At 41.8% G+C, this 19,103-nt stretch overlaps 1 protein-coding gene across 1 annotated transcript; it reads left to right on the top strand.

Annotated features, from left to right (window-relative positions):
* The first annotated feature begins 1,546 nt into the window (after positions 1-1,546).
* On the top strand, positions 1,547-18,984 carry LOC117509211 (transmembrane O-methyltransferase homolog). Its single transcript, XM_034168938.1, is given in 8 exon segments — positions 1,547-1,562; positions 1,565-1,623; positions 1,625-1,687; positions 1,689-1,809; positions 7,372-7,568; positions 7,677-7,799; positions 18,612-18,814; positions 18,871-18,984. Coding segments are annotated over 7 exon segments (777 nt in total). The 3' UTR covers positions 18,810-18,814; positions 18,871-18,984.
* The last annotated feature ends 119 nt before the right edge of the window (positions 18,985-19,103 follow it).

Below are 19,103 nucleotides of genomic sequence, written 5' to 3'. Positions count from 1 at the left end.
TGTATCAAATGCTTTATCGGCATCCAATGAACTTACCATTCAGGGAGATTACTATGGTGGTTGGGGTAAAGTATATGAAAAGGGTGTGTGTATATTAAAAAAGGTAGATAAAGATAAAACCAGTCTGTTCATTTCATATAATACACTGAACAAAAATATAAATGCAACACTTTTGTTTTTGCTCCCATTTTTCATGATCTGAACTCAAAGATCTAAAACATTTTCTATGTACACCAAAGACCTATTTTCTCTCAAATATTGTTCACAAATCTGTCTAAATCTGTATTAGTGAGCACATCTCCTTTGCTGAGATAATCCATCCACCTCACTGGTGTGCATAACAAGATGCTGATTAGCCAGCATGATTATTACACAGGTGTGCCTTAGGCTGGCCACAATAAGAGGCCACTCTACAGTGTGCAGTTTGTTTTATTGGGGGGGGGGCCCTCTGGAGGGATTTCCCATAATAAAGTATTTGAGGTGGCATCAGATTTATTAGTAATTAAAAAGTTATCGGTAGAAGATACTCACAGAGGTAGAGTCAGTGAGTAGCAAGAGGTTTAACCTCAAGAAGGTTGAGATGTATGGTAAGGGGACAAGGCAATATCAAGAGCCAAAGGTGCATGATCTGAGATCACAAATGGAAGATATTCTGAATTCTGAAGTTTTGAAATTAAAGAGCCATTAATTGAAAAAAATAAATAATCGATACGAGAATATGTGTGACGAACATGCAAGAAAAAAGAATATTCTCTGGTTTGTGTCTTATGAAATCTCCAAGGATAAATGTATCTGTTTTGGGTCATAAAGTCTGAAAAAGATTTGGACATAGCAGAGGGGGGTTTTATGCTGGAGGTAGACCTATCAAGTGTAGGATCAATAATGCAATTTAGATCACCACCAAAAAACAGAAGGGGTGTATTTAAATCTACAAATGTATTCACAGCTCTTTGGTTCCAGTTAGCATTAATTTTGGTTCCATACGTTTTACTCCATAGAACGACTCCACTACTTTTTCGTAAAAATGTGTCCATTATACTATAGCAGGTGGACTTGCCTTGGCTAATGCTTGTAGCATTGATTGACAGATCTATTTAGGTGTCATATGATACAAATAATGAATGTTTATAAGTGCAATGGTAAGAGCATTTGCATGAATTGAAAAATGAAACGTTCCATTCAGCTCATGAAAATATTCATTCCACTGCACAAATAAAAAAGCTTCATTATTTGTTTTCTCTTTATTATCTGTGTACCAGTTGTGCATCTTGCTGAACTGTCATTCATTTTACACTGTTTTTGCACAGCTTGTCCCATTAAAAAATGTGTTATTGATGGTTGAAGGCTGCTGTGTGTCTGTAAATGTAAAACAGTAAAATATATTGTACTATAAAAAAATCATGGTTATTTTGAAGAGGCACACCATCATAAAATGAACACTTACAAATCTTGCACCCTGCTGTCTCATGTGTCCCTTTTAGATCATTTTTCTAACGATAATGAGTAAGTGGCATGAGCTGTGTTTTTGCTGTGTGCACACATCAGGATGGTGTCACCTGCGATCGCTTGGCCTTCCTGCCCCTGCTGCTGACACTGATCATCAGGTACCGTTACTACTTTGTGTTTGTTCTACCGGGCCGTGCTGGTTCGGCTGTGGAAGGACTGTGTGACTGGTCTGAGCAGGGAAGGAGCGAGCATTTCAGTACGTGCTCACACATGCCACCCCAGGAGACCCAGACAGCATCTTGGAGGCTTTTGACATCTGGTGCACTAAGTTGGAGTTCATCAGCAACATTGGGCCTAAAAAAGGTGAGCAGATGAAAAAAAATTGAAGTACTTAAAAAATGCTTATGAGAAATCATTAGGGAGGGATTCTCAAGAGGGATTCTCTGAATTTCTTTTTCATCCCTCTTGAAATGTGTAGCAATGTCATCACAAACTTCAATGTGCGTGTTGCATCTGTAATCCAAATAAGAGGAGCGTGGACTGAACATGTCATCAATTATTGAACTGTGTGGGAAAACAAGAGAGAAAGTGGGAAACCTTGGTATCAATTGTTAATTTGATGCTTCTATTACAAGTCTGTAAATAAAATTTTTGAATAAGTTTTCATTTCAAAAACTTGTATACGATCAAAAAGTTTTAACATTTTATTGGCCCACCCTGTATAATTTGTCAGCATTAAAGAACAAGAAAAACAGAAGAAATACTAAGGTGATCGCCGGCCACTAGCCCTAAGCTTCACTAACAGACCCAGAATTTAGGTAAAGTTGAGGCCGCGGCACGCTTCGTTTCCTAATAAAATGAATTAAGAGTAAAAAGCATAGAACTATACTATGCCAGTATGCTAGCTATATGAAAGGGAAAATAAGTGCGTCTTAAGTCTGGACTTGAAAGTCTCTACAGAATCTGACTGTTTTATTGATGCAGGGAGATCATTCCACAAAACAGAGACACAATAAGAGAAAGCTCTATGACCGTAGACTTTTTAATTCACACAAAGTAGTAGGGGAACATTCCATTTTCAATGTAGGTGGCCATAAAAAGTACAAGTCACTGTGCAGATTATGATTTGGACAGTTCTGTTTGAAGTCATAGACATGTAAATGTCCCTGAGACTTTTAGAAATACTCATTTCTGAGTCTCAAAATGCAGGTTTACGAGGGTAGGCTGAAAAGTTCTAAGGCTGACTATGATGCAGTTGTCGAATTGAACAAATTCAGGGTTATTTTTCTACATAGTCTCCCTGTAACTCCACAGACTTCTTCCAGCGGTGCTTGAGTACTTCGATTCCCTTGGCATAGAAGCTTTCATCTTGAGAGTCAAAATAGTCCTCAGTGGCAGCCATCACCTCATCATTGCTCCGACAGTGCTTCCCAGCCAAGTTTTTTTTTTCAGGTTTGGGAACAGATGAAAGTCCGAGGGTGCCAAGTCAGGGGAGTATGGTGGGTGATCTACCAGTTCGAATCCACACTCATGGATAGTGGCCATGGCCACTGTTGACTTGTGAGCTGGGGCATTGTCTTGATGGAACAGCACCCCTTTCGTCAGCTTTCCTGGTCGCTTCTTTTTGATAGCCTCGCGTAACTGTCTCAGTAGGTTAGAATAGTACTGTCCATTTATGGTTTGTCCCTTTTCAAGATAGTCCACGAACACAATGCCCTTGACATCCCAGAAAACTGAAACCAGGACCTTCCCCGCAGACGAAACGACCTTGTGTTGTGAAAGTGTAGGAACACGGACCCACAACAGGGGGCGTAAATGAACGGGCAATGGATAAGCCAAAACAGTAACAATTTAATGTTATGACGTGCACAATGGAATATAGACAAAACAGGTTTGGAAAAACAGTCAATTATACGTTGAGTGACGTGTGGGCAGGCTCGAGGATAGGAGACGTCCGTCCAGAAAACAAGCCGGATCCCACATGGCTTCCACCACCAATGGATCTGAAGAACACCGGAGCCGCCAAGTCCTGGGTCCCCAGGTGGCCACCGTCTCCAGCTGTCAGACCTGGTACTGCTGGCAGAGAGAACAGAAACAGTGCAGGTGAGTGTGAGTTCGCACACTCAGTAATTCTTCAGTCTGTGTTCTGTAAGGAGGGAGAATCTCCACCTCCAATAACACACTCGTACAGCTCCTGTGAAACCACTTATCTGGTTGGGGTGTGAGGCGAAGCCGTCGCAGTCCACACCAAACGCCAATACAGCAGATAGGAACACGTCACAGGAAAACGGCTGTAAATGAGATCAGACTCTTGTTCAGTTTAATTTCAGCAGAGAAATTACCTTTAGGGTAGCTGATTTCTCGGCGGGGAGGTGGAGTTGCAGTCCGGCCTTTATGGTGATGGTGATGATTAGTGGATGAGTGACAGCTGGTACTGATGATAAGTGACAGCTTTCACTCCCGGTCGCTCCGACGCCCTCTCGTACTTGAAGCCTGCACTTCAAGCAGGGCACCATCTTGTGGTGGTGGGGCAGCAGTACCTCCTCTTCAGCGGCCCACACAACACCTTGGCCTTCTTTGGAGGTGTGACCTTGGGTGTTTCCACTGCATTAATTGTTTTTTTGTCTCTGGTTCAAAGTGGTGAACCCAACACTCATACTGGGTAAGAAAACGTTCCATGTAATTGGCTGGATCCTCTTCAAATTGCGCCAAGTCTCCCTTTGACATGACTAGCCTGGTGCATTTCTGATCAGGCATCAGAAGACGTGGCACCCACCGAGCTGACACCTTTGACATTCCAAGTTCGTCATGCAGAATGTGTTCAATTCTCTCACGGGATATTCCAACAGCATCTGCTAGCTGATTAATCGTCGATCGTCTGTCGTCCATCACCATTTCATGAACAAGGTCAATGTTTTTCTGGGTTGTGGCTGTTGCAGGCCGCCCAGACCTTGGGTCATCTTCAAGGCTCTCTCTGCACCTCTTAAATTCAGCTGCCCACTTCTGCACTGTAAATATGGAGGGAGCTTCATCCCCTAATGTAGCAACCATATCCGAAAGAGAGTGATTCTTTAACTACGGGCACTATTGGCCTTGTAAATGTAATTTCCACCACACCATTGCCTTACAATATAAAGCGCCTTGGGGCAACTGTTTGTTGTGATTTGGCGGTATATACATGTGCTCTGATGTCACTGTTTATCTCCATAGAAACTACCCAAACAATCTTTCATACAAACTGTTTAGGGACATTACAGTGTTGTGGTTGAAATTATGGCAATAGTGTGGGACAACTACATTTTGTTTTAAAAAATCACAACAGTTGTATGACATTGAATACCCCAATTATGTTTTGATTATTTTACTGATATTTTATTCAGAGATATTTTAAAACATTAGAAAAAACGTTTCTTTACCATTCATTTTTATCATTGAAGATCAAAAGTCTGGGTGTGGGACAAGCACAAAATGGCAATATTTGCATATAATGATGCTGAAAAAAAGGTGAAAAAGTCAACATAGACTACTAGAACAAATTTCTTAACACACTTTCATTGTAAAGATAACTATAAAAGTGTGAAATTTCCCCTTTTTTCTGTTTTTCATACAATATGTTCAAAGGACATAATAAGTGCCCGTAGTCTAAGAATCACCCATGAATGTCCTTGGGCTTTAACCCCTTCTTATGCAGGTACTTAATCACACTGCGATGCCAGATTTTGTCCATTTTTGCCGTTTCCCTCTACCACGAACTTTCAAACTTGGCTATGAACCACAAACTACCTCACAACCTGGAAGAAAAAACACAGTTAGTCATCAGAAGAGTTGAACTTAATGCATGCCAAGTTTTATTGAAATGGCATTTCTCCTTCTTGGTGAGCCTTAGAACTTTTCAGCCTACCCTCGTAAGATGCACTCCAAAGAGACTTTTCTTACTGTGAAATAATCTGCCACTTCTGATTACACAGTGTGAGTCTTGTTGAGACTTTTAAATCGACTGAACTCAGTTTTGTATGATTTGATTATTATAACGTGTGATTTAAAGACAGTATGTATATATACCCTCTGCTGGTAAGAGCACAGATGTTTACAGCAATGCAGAGGAGTTGGGGTGAGTTATACATTCAAGTCTGTGTAAACAATAACTCAAAACAATAATGCTATGAGATCATATGATGACGAAGTGAATAGATTATGATTAACTTTGTTGAAGTATATTAATTTAAAAGCAAACAGCTTTGTTTTCTGAAGGAGTTCAAGTACCTCAGGACAGCGCAGCGGGGCTGTGTTGCATTCGCTCTACCGTACTGTTGTGATGAAAAGGGAGCTGAGCCAAAAGATGAAGCTCTCAATCTACTGGTCAATCTTCGTTCCTACTCTCACCTATGTTCATGAGGGTTGGGTCATGACCAAAAGAACTAGATCACAGGTACAAACGGCTGAAATAGGCTTACTTGGGGGGGCTGTGTCCCCCTTAGAGATAAGGTGAGACGTTTGGTCATCTGTGAGGAGCTCGGAGTAGAGCAGCTGCTCCTTCGCGTTGAAATGAGCCAGCTGAGGTCGTTTGGGCATCTGGTAAGGATGCCCCTCTGTGCGCCTCCCTACGGAGGTGGTCCAGGCACGTCCATCTGGGAGGAAACAACATTGAAGACCCAGGACTAGGTGGAGAGATTATATTTCCACACTGGCATGGGAACACCTCAGGATCCACCAGTCAGAGGTGGTTAATGTGGCCCAGGAAAGGGAAGTGTGGGGTCCCCTGCCGGAACTGTTGCCCTCGCGACCCGATCCCGGATAAGCAGTTGAAGATGAGTGAGTGAGCTTTGTTTTACCTGTGGAATGTGCCATGAACATGTTTGCCACCTGCTGGATGGCTAGTGGCTGCTGGATCGATTATGGAAAATTCTAAGCATCTGTGGTGGAATTTACACGTGGTTTGTCTGCCACCTGCTGGACACTGTTTATGTTATGCGCTCATCAGTGCACTCCACCAGCAGCACCAAACTTCACAGGAGTGTCATCTAACAACCTGCTGGGGGAAACATGCCTAATATGTAGGCAAATATGCAACAAAATATACAACAGAATAGTTCAGTAAAACCAGAATGAAGGGCTGTATAGAAGGTGACGCTGGGGAACAGAACTAAACTATTTGTCAGTACAGTATATTAGTAATGGCAAACTGGAGAAACACTGTTCCAGAATAGTTCAAAAACATAACAACACCCATGTTTCAGAATATTGTTCCAAAGTCCTCAAAAGAAGACACCACATGCTAAATGGGGCCTCAATACATCACAAACTGTTCCAAAACAAATGTTTGAAAACCTTCAAGGCTACAGTCAGCACAGGTTCTGTATGTTGCAGGTTGCTCAGTGGAACAAGGAGTTGGGGCTACCAGAATGTAGACTTAGGCCCCACTTCCTGGTTTACACCACCTGTCCTTGACCAAAATGCACTGTCTCAGTCCATCCAGTTTTAAATGGGTACCAGCCTTGGTTGGGGAAGTAGCCTGTGATGGACTGGCGTCTCATCTATTGAGGCCGTAGCCTCTCATCTGCCTCACATATGGGGATATGCATCAGCACCAAAGGTCCTATATGAGACATATTTCATCTGTATTAACTTTGTTCCCTGTCTTGTGTTTTAAACCTCCCTTCAGCTTTGTTTTAATTAAACAGTCGGATTCCCCTGGTCCGCACCAGTTCTAAGTCAGCTGCTAGGCGCCAGCCGAGCTGAGGCCTTTTTGGTCACATGTCACTGGGAATTGTCTTGTATATCAGTTTTTTTGTTATTGTTGAGTTTGTGTGCCAAAATAAATAAATTCATTCATTCATTCATTCAACCTGTTGTTGATACTGCTGGTGAACGCCCCATACAAACAAAGGTCTGATTATTACAGTCATTATTCATGTTGATGTGAAGGGGAGATCCTGGACCGGCTGCTGATGCAGCAGAGCCCCCTGACCATTCTGGAACTGGGTACCCACTGTGGGTACAGCACCGTGCGGCTGGCCCGGGCTCTGCCTCTAGGTGCCAGGATCTACAGTGTGGAGATGGACCAGAGAAACGCTATCATCGCTGAGAAAATCATCCGCCTCGCAGGGTTTGATGAGGACACGGTGAGAAATCATCAGTACTGCTTTTACACAGAACCTGTTTGTGTTTATTCCACTGAAGACAGAGACTCATTCACACATTTTGGGTTCTAACACCTGTGTTTCCTCCAGGTGGAGCTCATTGTGAATCCTTCTGATGAGGTGATTCCTCGCTTGCGGTCTGACTATGGCATCGACAGGCTGGATTTTGTCTTCATGGACCACTGGAAGAAATGCTACCTTCCTGATCTTCAGGTGCCAAGAATTCATCTCTGAGAAAACAAAAACCGTTTTGCATCATCTTAAATTCTGATTCTGTCAGGAACGTGTTTTATGTCCTATTGATAACAAATGAACACATACAGCAACAACATACATGACAGAAAAATTACAACACATATACGAGTTCTGTTAGAAAAGTATCAGACCTTTTTATTTTTTTCAAAAATCTGATGGATTTGAATCACGTGTGCTTGCATGAGCAAATCTTGAACCTTCATGCGCATGCGTGAATTTTTTCACGCCTGTCGATTGCATTATTTTCTGGTAAGCAGCCTTTGTGTGGGACGTGTGTCGTGCGCTCGGCGTTTTTTCATTCCACGGAAAAAGACGGAACGACTGGAGTAGTGCCGCATCAAATTTTGCCAGAAACTGGGCGACAGCCAGGTGGAAACCATGCAGATTATTCAGACGGCTTTCGGTGACGATGCTATGAGCATCACACAGATTAAGGAGCGGTACAACTGGTTTAAAGACGTCCATACAACAGTGGAGAGCGAGCCACGCTCCGGTCGGCCATCAACACGCTGAAACGACCAGATCATTTCCAAAGTGAACGCTGTGGTGATGCAGGACCATCGTGTGACTATCCGAGAAATTGCGGAAGAGGTGGACATTTCGGTACATTCCACTGTGAAAGAAGATTTTGCCATGAAAAGAGTGGCGGCGAAATTCTTTCCTGAAGCTTCTGACGGCGGAGCAGAAGCGCCTTCGTGTTGAAGTCTCACAGGACATGCTGTGACATGCCCACCTCTTCCACAATTTCTCGGATAGTCACATGACTGAAAAGTCACCGAAAGCCGTCTGAATAATCCGAATGGTTTCCACCTGGCTGTCACCCAGTTTTTGGCAAAATTTGATGCGGCGCTGCTCCAGTTGTTCCGTCTTTTTCCTTGGAATGAAAAAACGCTGAGCGCACGACACACGTCCCACACAAAGGCTGCTTACCAGCAAATGATGCAATCAACAGACGTGGAAAAGTTCACACATGTGCACGAAGGTTCAAGGTTTGCCCATGCAAGCACACGTGATTCAAATCCATCAGGTTTTTGAAAAAAATAAAAAGGTCCGATACTTTTCTAACAGACCTCGAACTTGAAAAGCCTGCTGGATTTGAAACTGATTCAAACTGTAGATTTGAGGTACTTTTACTTGACCATTTCTACTTTCAGCCATTTTACTTTTACTCCACTACATATCAGAGGCAAATATTGTACTTTTTACTTCATCACATTTCACTGACTGCTTTTGTTTATAGTTACTTTTTAGAGTCATGTGAACAATACACAGTAAAATAATAATAAGTTAGGAGTGGTACCTGGCTGTGCTTTGGTTTTGGGATTCAGAAAGTTTATACAGTGGAGTAAATCTGAGGCACTCAAGAGGATCCAGGTTAAAGTTAAAAACCCTTTAATTCTTCATGGCTAGCAGTAAAAAAAACAAACATGCCAGTGCTTTTTAGTCATTGCAGGAACACCTGAAACATGTTGGTATGTTTTTACTGATTCTATATAATAAGAGACACCTGTATGTGTTTGCGTGTATACAACCCCTGGCAAAAATTATGGAATCACCGGCCTCGGAGGATGTTCATTCAGTTGTTTAATTTTGTAGAAAAAAAGCAGATCACAGACATGACACAAAACTAAAGTCATTTCAAATGACAACTTTCTGGCTTTAAGAAACACTATAAGAAATCAAGAAAAAAAGATTGTGGCAGTCAGTAACGGTTGCTTTTTAGACCAAGCAGAGGAAAAAAATATGGAATCACTCAATTCTGAGGAAGAAATTATGGAATCACCCTGTAAATTTTCATCCCCCAAACTAACACCTGCATCAAATCAGATCTACTCGTTGACATTGACCCTATGCCATGACATTGACCCTATGTGTCTTTTTACAAGGAATGTTTTCGCAGTTTTGCTCTATGGCAAGATGCATTATCATCTTGAAACATCCCCAAACATCCTTTCAATTGATGGATAAGAAAAGTGTCCAAAATATCAACGTAAACTTGTGCATTTATTGATGATGTAATGACAGCCATCTCCCCAGTGCCTTTACCTTACATGCAGCCCCATATCATCAATGACTGTGGAAATTTACATGTTCTCTTCAGGCAGTCATCATTATAAATCTCACTGGAACGGCACCAAACAAAAGTTCCAGCATCATCACCTTGCCCAATGCAGATTTGAGATTCATCACTGAATATGACTTTCATCCAGTCATCCACAGTCCACGAATGCTTTTCCTTAGCCCATTGTAACCTTGTTTTTTTTCTGTTTAGGTGTTAATGATGGCTTTCGTTTAGCTTTTCTGTATGTAAATCCCATTTCCTTTAGGCAGTTTCTTACAGTTCGGTCACAGACGTTGACTCCAGTTTCCTCCATTCGTTCCTCATTTGTTTTGTTGTGCATTTTTGATTTTTGAGACATATTGTTTTAAGTTTTCTGTCTTGACGCTTTGATGTCTTCCTTGGTCTACCAGTATGTTTGCCTTTAACAACCTTCCCATGTTGTTTGTATTTGGTCCAGAGTTTAGACACAGCTGACTTTGAATAACCAACATCTTTTGCAACATTGCATGATGATTTACTCTCTTTTAAGAGTTTGATAATCCTCTCCTTTGTTTCAATTGACATCTCTCGTGTTGGAGCCATGATTAATGTCAGTCCACTTGGTGCAACAGCTCTCCAAGGTGTGTTCACTCCTTTTTAGATGCAGACTAACGAGCAGATCTGATATGATGCAGGTGTTAGTTTTGGGGATGAAAATTTACAGGGTGATTCCATAATTCTTTCCTCAGAATTGAGTGATTCCATATTTTTTTCCTCTGCTTGGTCTAAAAAAGTAACCGTTACTGACTGCCACAATCTTTTTTCTTGATTTCTTATAGTGTTTCGTAAAGCCAGAAAGTTGCCATCTGAAATGACTTTAGTTTTGTGTCATGTCTGTGATCTGCTTTTTTTCTACAAAATTAAACAACTGAATGAACATCCTCAGAGGCTGGTGATTCCATAATTTTTGCCAGGGGTTGTATATGTCCAGTTTATATCTTCAAGTTCTGAAGGCTCCAGTTCGTAGTCTTTGAGGTCATCTGACTCGAAACCCAGGAAATCGTCATCGGAATCTTCTGTCAAAGATTTCCCTGAATAATTCCCTATTCTCCAGTTCTGTGTTGTCAAGAATGCTGTCTTCATCGACAACAGTATCTGCAGTCGCCGCCATGATTCAATCTCTTTCATTGTTCTGACACACACGGTCAGACAACCCCATCTGTATTGGGGAAGAGACTTGTCTAACCAATGTAAAATGAGCATTCAACCTGGATGTACAACCCCAATTCCAATGAAGTTGGGATGTTATGTGAAATGTACAGTAGTGTTCAGAATAATAGTAGTGCTATGTGACTAAAAAGATTAATCCAGGTTTTGAGTATATTTCTTATTGTGACATGGGAAACAAGGTACCACTAGTGTTGGGAAAGTGTAGGAACACGGACCCACAACAGGGGGCGCAAATGAACGGACAATGGAGGAAGTCAAATAACAAAGCTTTACTGTTGTGAAACACGCACAACAAACACAATCAATCAATCAATCAATTTTTTTATATAGCGCCAAATCACAACAAACAGTTGCCCCAAGGCGCTTTATATTGTAAGGCAAGGCCATACAATAATTATGTAAAACCCCAACGGTCAAAACGACCCCCTGTGAGCAAGCACTTGGCTACAGTGGGAAGGAAAAAACTCCCTTTTAACAGGAAGAAACCTCCAGCAGAACCAGGCTCAGGGAGGGGCAGTCTTCTGCTGGGACTGGTTGGGGCTGAGGGAGAGAACCAGGAAAAAGACATGCTGTGGAGGGGAGCAGAGATCGATCACTAATGATTAAATGCAGAGTGGTGCATACAGAGCAAAAAGAGAAAGAAACAGTGCATCATGGGAACCCCCCAGCAGTCTACGTCTATAGCAGCATAACTAAGGGATGGTTCAGGGTCACCTGATCCAGCCCTAACTATAAGCTTTAGCAAAAAGGAAAGTTTTAAGCCTAATCTTAAAAGTAGAGAGGGTGTCTGTCTCCCTGATCTGAATTGGGAGCTGGTTCCACAGGAGAGGAGCCTGAAAGCTGAAGGCTCTGCCTCCCATTCTACTCTTACAAACCCTAGGAACTACAAGTAAGCCTGCAGTCTGAGAGCGAAGCGCTCTATTGGGGTGATATGGTACTACGAGGTCCCTAAGATAAGATGGGACCTGATTATTCAAAACCTTATAAGTAAGAAGAAGAATTTTAAATTCTATTCTAGAATTAACAGGAAGCCAATGAAGAGAGGCCAATATGGGTGAGATATGCTCTCTCCTTCCAGTCCCCGTCAGTACTCTAGCTGCAGCATTTTGAATTAACTGAAGGCTTTTTAGGGAACTTTTAGGACAACCTGATAATAATGAATTACAATAGTCCAGCCTAGAGGAAATAAATGCATGAATTAGTTTTTCAGCATCACTCTGAGACAAGACCTTTCTAATTTTAGAGATATTGCGTAAATGCAAAAAAGCAGTCCTACATATTTGTTTAATATGCGCCTTGAATGACATATCCTGATCAAAAATGACTCCAAGATTTCTCACAGTATTACTAGAGGTCAGGGTAATGCCATCCAGAGTAAGGATCTGGTTAGACACCATGTTTCTAAGATTTGTGGGGCCAAGTACAATAACTTCAGTTTTATCTGAGTTTAAAAGCAGGAAATTAGAGGTCATCCATGTCTTTATGTCTGTAAGACAATCCTGCAGTTTAGCTAATTGGTGTGTGTCCTCTGGCTTCATGGATAGATAAAGCTGGGTATCATCTGCGTAACAATGAAAATTTAAGCAATACCGTCTAATAATATTGCCTAAGGGAAGCATATATAAAGTGAATAAAATTGGTCCTAGCACAGAACCTTGTGGAACTCCATAATTAACTTTAGTCTGTGAAGAAGATTCCCCATTTACATGAACAAATTGTAATCTATTAGACAAATATGATTCAAACCACCGCAGCGCAGTGCCTTTAATACCTATGGCATGCTCCAATCTCTGTAACAAAATTCCATGGTCAACAGTATCAAAAGCAGCACTGAGGTCTAACAGAACAAGCACAGAGATGAGTCCACTGTCCGAGGCCATAAGAAGATCATTTGTAACCTTCACTAATGCTGTTTCTGTACTATGATGAATTCTAAAACCTGACTGAAACTCTTCAAATAGACCATTCCTCTGCAGATGATCAGTTAGCTGTTTTACAACTACCCTTTCAAGAATTTTTGAGAGAAAACACAACTGATTACAATATCGAAATAAGCCAAACGTCAACGGTGTCGTGTGGGCAGGCTCGAAGATAGGAGACGTCTGTCCAAGTCGAACCGGAACCACCCGATTTCCTCCACCACCGAACCCCGGGAATACTGGAGCCGCCAAGTCCCGAACTCCCAGGTGGCCACTGCCTCCGCTCGTCGGATCCGGTACTGCTGGCGAGGAACAGAAACAGTCAGGTGTGGGTGCGGCAGCACCCAGCAACACGTAGGGTGGAAACACCACCTCCACCTCTCGTCAGAAAAATACTGTAGTGTAAGAATGTGAGTACTTATCCAAAAAAAAGTCCAATACAGTCTCCAGCTGTACTACTCACTATCTGCACACAAGCAACAAAGTATTACTGTCAGGAAGACAATAGAATCGGCTGAGAACGTTACCTCTTTGGTAGAGCGATATCTCGGCAATGAGGTGGAGATGCCGTCCTGCTGATATACCCCTGCAGATCCGATGATTGATGACAGCTGTCGCAGGTGATGGGTGACAGCTGTCACTCTGGCTGCTCCTGCAAGGCGGCAGCGCCCCCTAGTGCCTGGAGCCCGCACTCCAGGCAGGGCGCCCTCTGGTGGTGGTGGGCCAGCAGTACCTCCTCTTCAGCGGCCCACACAACAAGTAGATTCAGTAGATTCTCACAAATCCAACAAGACCAAGCATTCATGATATGCACACTCTTAAGGCTATGAAATTGGGCTATTAATAAAAAAAAAAGTAGAAAAGGGGGTGTTCACAATAATAGTAGTGTGGCATTCAGTCAGTCAGTTCATCAATTTTGTGGAATAGGCTGTTATAGGCTGTGTTGTGTTATAGGCTGTTCATCTACAATGAAGACAGTGAAGCATGGTGGCGCAAGCATCATGATATGGGCATGTTTCTCCTACTATGGTGTTGGGCCTATATCGCATACCAGGTATCATGGATCAGTTTGGATATGTCAAAATACTTGAAGAGGTCATGTTGCCTTATGCTGAAGAGGACATGCCCTTGAAATGAATATTTCAACAAGACAATGACCCCAAGCACACTAGTAAACGAGCAAAATCTTGGTTCCAAACCAACAAAATTAATGCCTCGCAGATGTGAAGAAATCATGAAAAACTGTGGTTATACAACTAAATACTAGTTTAGTGATTCACGGGATTGCTAAAAAAGCAGTTTGAACATAATAGTTTTAAGTTTGTAGCGTCAACAGCAGATGCTACTATTATTGTGAACACCCCCTTTTCTACTTTTTTTTTTACTAATAGCCCAATTTCATAGCCTTAAGAGTGTGCATATCATGAATGCTTGGTCTTGTTGGATTTGTGAGAATCTACTGCATCTACTGGTACCTTGTTTCCCATGTAACAATAAGAAATATACTCAAAACCTGGATTAATATTTTTAGTCACATAGCACTACTATTATTCTGAACACTACTGTAAATAAAAACAGAATGCAATGATTTGCAAATCCTCTTCAACCTATATTCAGTTGAATACACCACAAAGACAATATAACAGATATTTAATGGTCAAACTGATAGACTTTTTTGTTTTTGTGCAAATATTTGCTCATTTTGAAATGGATGCCAGCAATACATTTCAAAAAAGCTGGACAGGGGCAACAAAAGACTGGGAAAGTTGATGAATGCTCAAAGAACACCTGTTTGGAACATTCCACAGGTGAACAGGTTAATTGGAAACAGGTGAGTGTCATGAATGGGTATAAAAGGAGCATCCCCAAAAGGCTCAGCCGTTCACACGCAAAGATGGAGTGAGGATCACCACTTAGTGAACAACTGCGTGAACAAACATAGTCCAAAAGAACAATGTTTCTCAAAATTCAATTGCAAGGAATTTAGGGATTCCATCATCTACAGTCCATAATATAATCAGAAGATTCAGAGAATCTGGAGAACTTTCTACACATAAGCGGCAAGGCTGAAAACCAACATTGAATGCCCGTGACCTTCGATCCCTCAGGCAGCACTGCATTAAAAACCGACATCATTGTGTAAAGGATCTTACCACGTGGGCTCAGGAACACTTCAGAAAACCATTGTCAGTTAACACAGTTCGTTGCTACATCTTCCAGTGCAAGTTAAAACTCTGTCATGAAAAGTGAATGCCATACATCAACAACATCCAGAAATGCCGCTGCCTTCTCTGCACCCGAGCTCATTTGAAATGGACAGACGCAAAGTGGAAAAGTGTGCTGTGGTCTGATGAGTCCACATTTCAAATTGTTTTTGGAAATCATGCACGACGTGTCCTCCGGACAAAAGAGGAAGAAGACCATCCAAATTGTTACCAGCGCAAAGTTCAAAAGCCAGCATCTGTGATGGTATGGGGGTGTGTTAGTGCCCATGGCATGGGCAATTTATACATCTGTGATGGCACCATCAATGCTGAAAGGTACATCCAGGTTTTGGAGCAACACATGCTGCCATCCAGGCAACGTCAGGGACGTCCCTGCTTATTTCAGCAAGACAATGCCAAGCCACATTCTGCACGTGATACAACAGCATGGCTTCGCAGTAAAAGAGTGCGCGCACTAGACTTGCCTGCCTGCAGTCCAGACCTGTCGCCCATTGAAAGTGTGTGGCACATTATGAAGCGCAAAATACGACAACGGAGACCCCAGACTGTTGAACAACTGAAGTCGTACATCAAGCAAGAATGGGGAAAAAAATCCACCTGCAAACTTCAACAATTAGTGTCCTCACTTCCCAAACACTTATTGAGTGTTGTTAGAAGGAAAGGTGATGTAACACAGTCATTTGAATTATCTACCTTTGCCACATGTGCATAAGGGCTGGATTGTCATTCCTACACTCATATTGTTATATTTAATAAAAAATAATAAGCTGCCGCTACATTCAAGTACCGTCGGAAATTACACAACTGTTTTGTTGTTTCAAATTCAGCAGTTGCTTCTGGCAAAATAATTAATTGTATCCACACAAAAGATTCATTCTGGCCTATACAAGGTGCCTGAGCCCAGTGAAGCTGACCCCCCTCCCCCCACACTCCCCACCCAGATGAAAAAAAAACAAGCAAACATGCTGTTTGCCGGCAGCAGCTGTGCTCAGAAACGGCTTCTGTACTGTGTGAAAACATTCAGCTGGTCGACTGAAGTCAAACTAAACGCTAACGTTACAAAAACTAAGCAAGCGATAAAAAAGTCACGAACGACAGCAAAATGAAATACGGACGAATTGTGGTTTTCGTTGCCCTTTCAAATTTTTCGACAGTTTAAAAATCCTGATGAAGCAACCTGCAGGAACGAAGCTGACCGAAGGTTAAAAACTGGCAACAAATGTCAACAAAAGTCCAGATTTCTTGTTTTGTTACGGCTTCGTTGCCCTTCGTTAAGTGCCATGTGACTGGGCCATTATATTATCTGTTCAGATATCTCACCACCCAACACGATACATTATTGCAGATATTTGTAATAAAATGCTCGAAACAATAGACAGTCCTCCACAACACCTAGCAGCCAACCAGTCAGAGGGAGGAACTCTCATACAGTTATCATGTAGTGGGAACTACCAATAGAGAACAAAATACCAGGCTGTAAACATGTTTATTTCTGCTCTAAAGTGGGACATTTTAACATGGAATTCAGGGGGAAGCTGCTTGCTTTTGGAGCCAGCCTCAAGTGATCATTCAAGGAACAGCAAATTTTTGTTCTTCCGCGTGTGCCTCATTTGGGACCACTGAAGCTTACCGCTTGGTGAGAGTGAGATAATGCTTCCCTCATTTATAGTCCCAAATGGGAGCAGACAAAACATAAATGTATGAACAAATTTTAAAAATTTGCACCCTTTAAGGTATACTGTGCTAAAAATGCTGTATATACAGAATGATGGTGTTGTCCGATATTGTCATAAGCTCTTTGTGTCTGTTGTTTACTGCCTGCTTACAGTCAGGTTCATAAGTACTTGGAAAGTGACACAATTTTGTTTCTGTACACCAACACAATGGAAATTAATGGATCAGACCTTCCAAATGTACATGTGATTGTGTCATTCCACAACCACAGTACATGGGAGGAATCATGGAGAGGAAAATATACAAGCAAGAAAATGTAGGGCTTGACATGCTTTGTCTGCATGCAACATAGAATCCATTCCACCAGATTGATTTGGCTTGATTAATTTGTGTGCACAAGTTAAATATTTCATTTTTAGTGCATATTGCCAAGGCATTTATCTGAATGCACACAATGCACACACTGTGCAATCAAAATCTATTTTGTGCGCAATAAATGTATTATCCAGATAAACACAATAATGTCCCCCACTCTGACTCTAAATTTTGTATGTACACTGTGCACAAGCAACTCAGCATCCTGCACAAATGAATCAAATGCAGCAAGAAATTATTGTGCGACTAAATTGATTCACTGTGGATTGTGGCCTCTTTACACACACACACACACACAGAGAGAGAGAGAGAGAGAGAGAGAGAGAGAGAGAGAGAGAGAGAATTTTTTTTTTTCTCTCACTCTGGACCTCTGCATTCAGCGCAGACTGGACCAAAATGGTCTGAAGTCCGTATTACCGCTGTCCTTGTTCTCCACACCATGAAATGTGCGTGTGTTTATATAGATATATATATATAGTGGTAAACATACCACTGTCCCAGCTTTTTTGAAACATGTTGCAGGCATCCATTTCAAAATGAGTAAATATTTGCACAAAAATATGTTTATCAGTTTGAACATTAAATATCTTGTCTTTGTGGTGTATTCAATTGAATATAGGTTGAAGAGGATTTGAAAATCATTGTATTATTTACATTTTACACAACATCCCAACTTCATTGGAATTGGGGTTGTATGTCTGACGTACGAATGAGTATTGGGCTTCAGCTGATCCTTAGTGTTCATTGGTTATAACACCGATTCTGAGGGTACCCTCCAAACACTAAATATAGCGGGCCGGCAATCAATGAAGGCTTCTCCGGGAAGTGATACTTTGAGTACTGGCAGAGCATAACGCATAGTGGTTGACTATAGATTGACGACCAGCAGGACTAGACCATATACAGCAAGAATATCTGATAAGATTGTCTTTAGAGCCATCACGATAGTCAGGGCTGCCTTAAAATTGTTGCAAGAGGAAGATCGGTTCAGAAATCGGCATAATTACGTGTGGTCCAGGGATTAGTCATGCCCTAACAGTTCTCTGGAATCTGGGACAGGTAGGAGGTGACGATTTGTTGGTGAAGCTGAATTTTTAATTTCAGTCTCTGAATCTAAGCCGGCCTGGGGCGGGTAATTGTCTAGTTTACTACCATCACGGCTTACTCTTGATTTTGGCAACTTCAGAACAGACTAAACCTCACACACCCCTTATGATCTTTGGTGTCTCCCTGAGGGGGGGCTCAGTTCTCAACAAATGTGACTGTTCTCCTCAGTTACATGAAGCACTGCCTCTGTATGTTCCAGATGTTGGAGGGCTGTGGTTTGCTGGGAAAGGGGTCCATCATCTTGGCTGACAACATTCTTTTTCCAGGAGCCCCAAAATTTCTTCGGCACGTGCGCAGTTGTGGCCTGTATGAGTGGAAGGTCCACCGGGCCACGCTGGAGTACAGCAAAGGCATCAGGGACGGGATGGCTGAGCTGGTCTACCAGGGGATCAAGTAGACCACAAACAAAAAAAGGCATAAGGCATCACGTATGATAATAATACTCATGAGGACAGGTAAAAACAATACTCAAAAGGTGATTGAAAAGTAATTTTCAGTCCTTTTCTGTCCATGTTGCCATCACCCAGTGCAAGAACAGCTTTAAAAAAAAATATAGTTATTTTTCTACAAGCAGTAATCTGCTAAATACATAATTGTATCATGTTCCTCCACATGTCTTAAATGCATCTCCAGTACTGAAAGCTTTTTAGAGCATTTGCAGTTTTTGGTTAAAATTAGACCTGTGTACAAT

This window comes from Thalassophryne amazonica, chromosome 4 (genome assembly GCF_902500255.1).
Source record: "Thalassophryne amazonica chromosome 4, fThaAma1.1, whole genome shotgun sequence".
Lineage (NCBI taxonomy): Eukaryota > Metazoa > Chordata > Actinopteri > Batrachoidiformes > Batrachoididae > Thalassophryne > Thalassophryne amazonica.
This window is presented reverse-complemented; position numbering and strand designations above follow the sequence as displayed.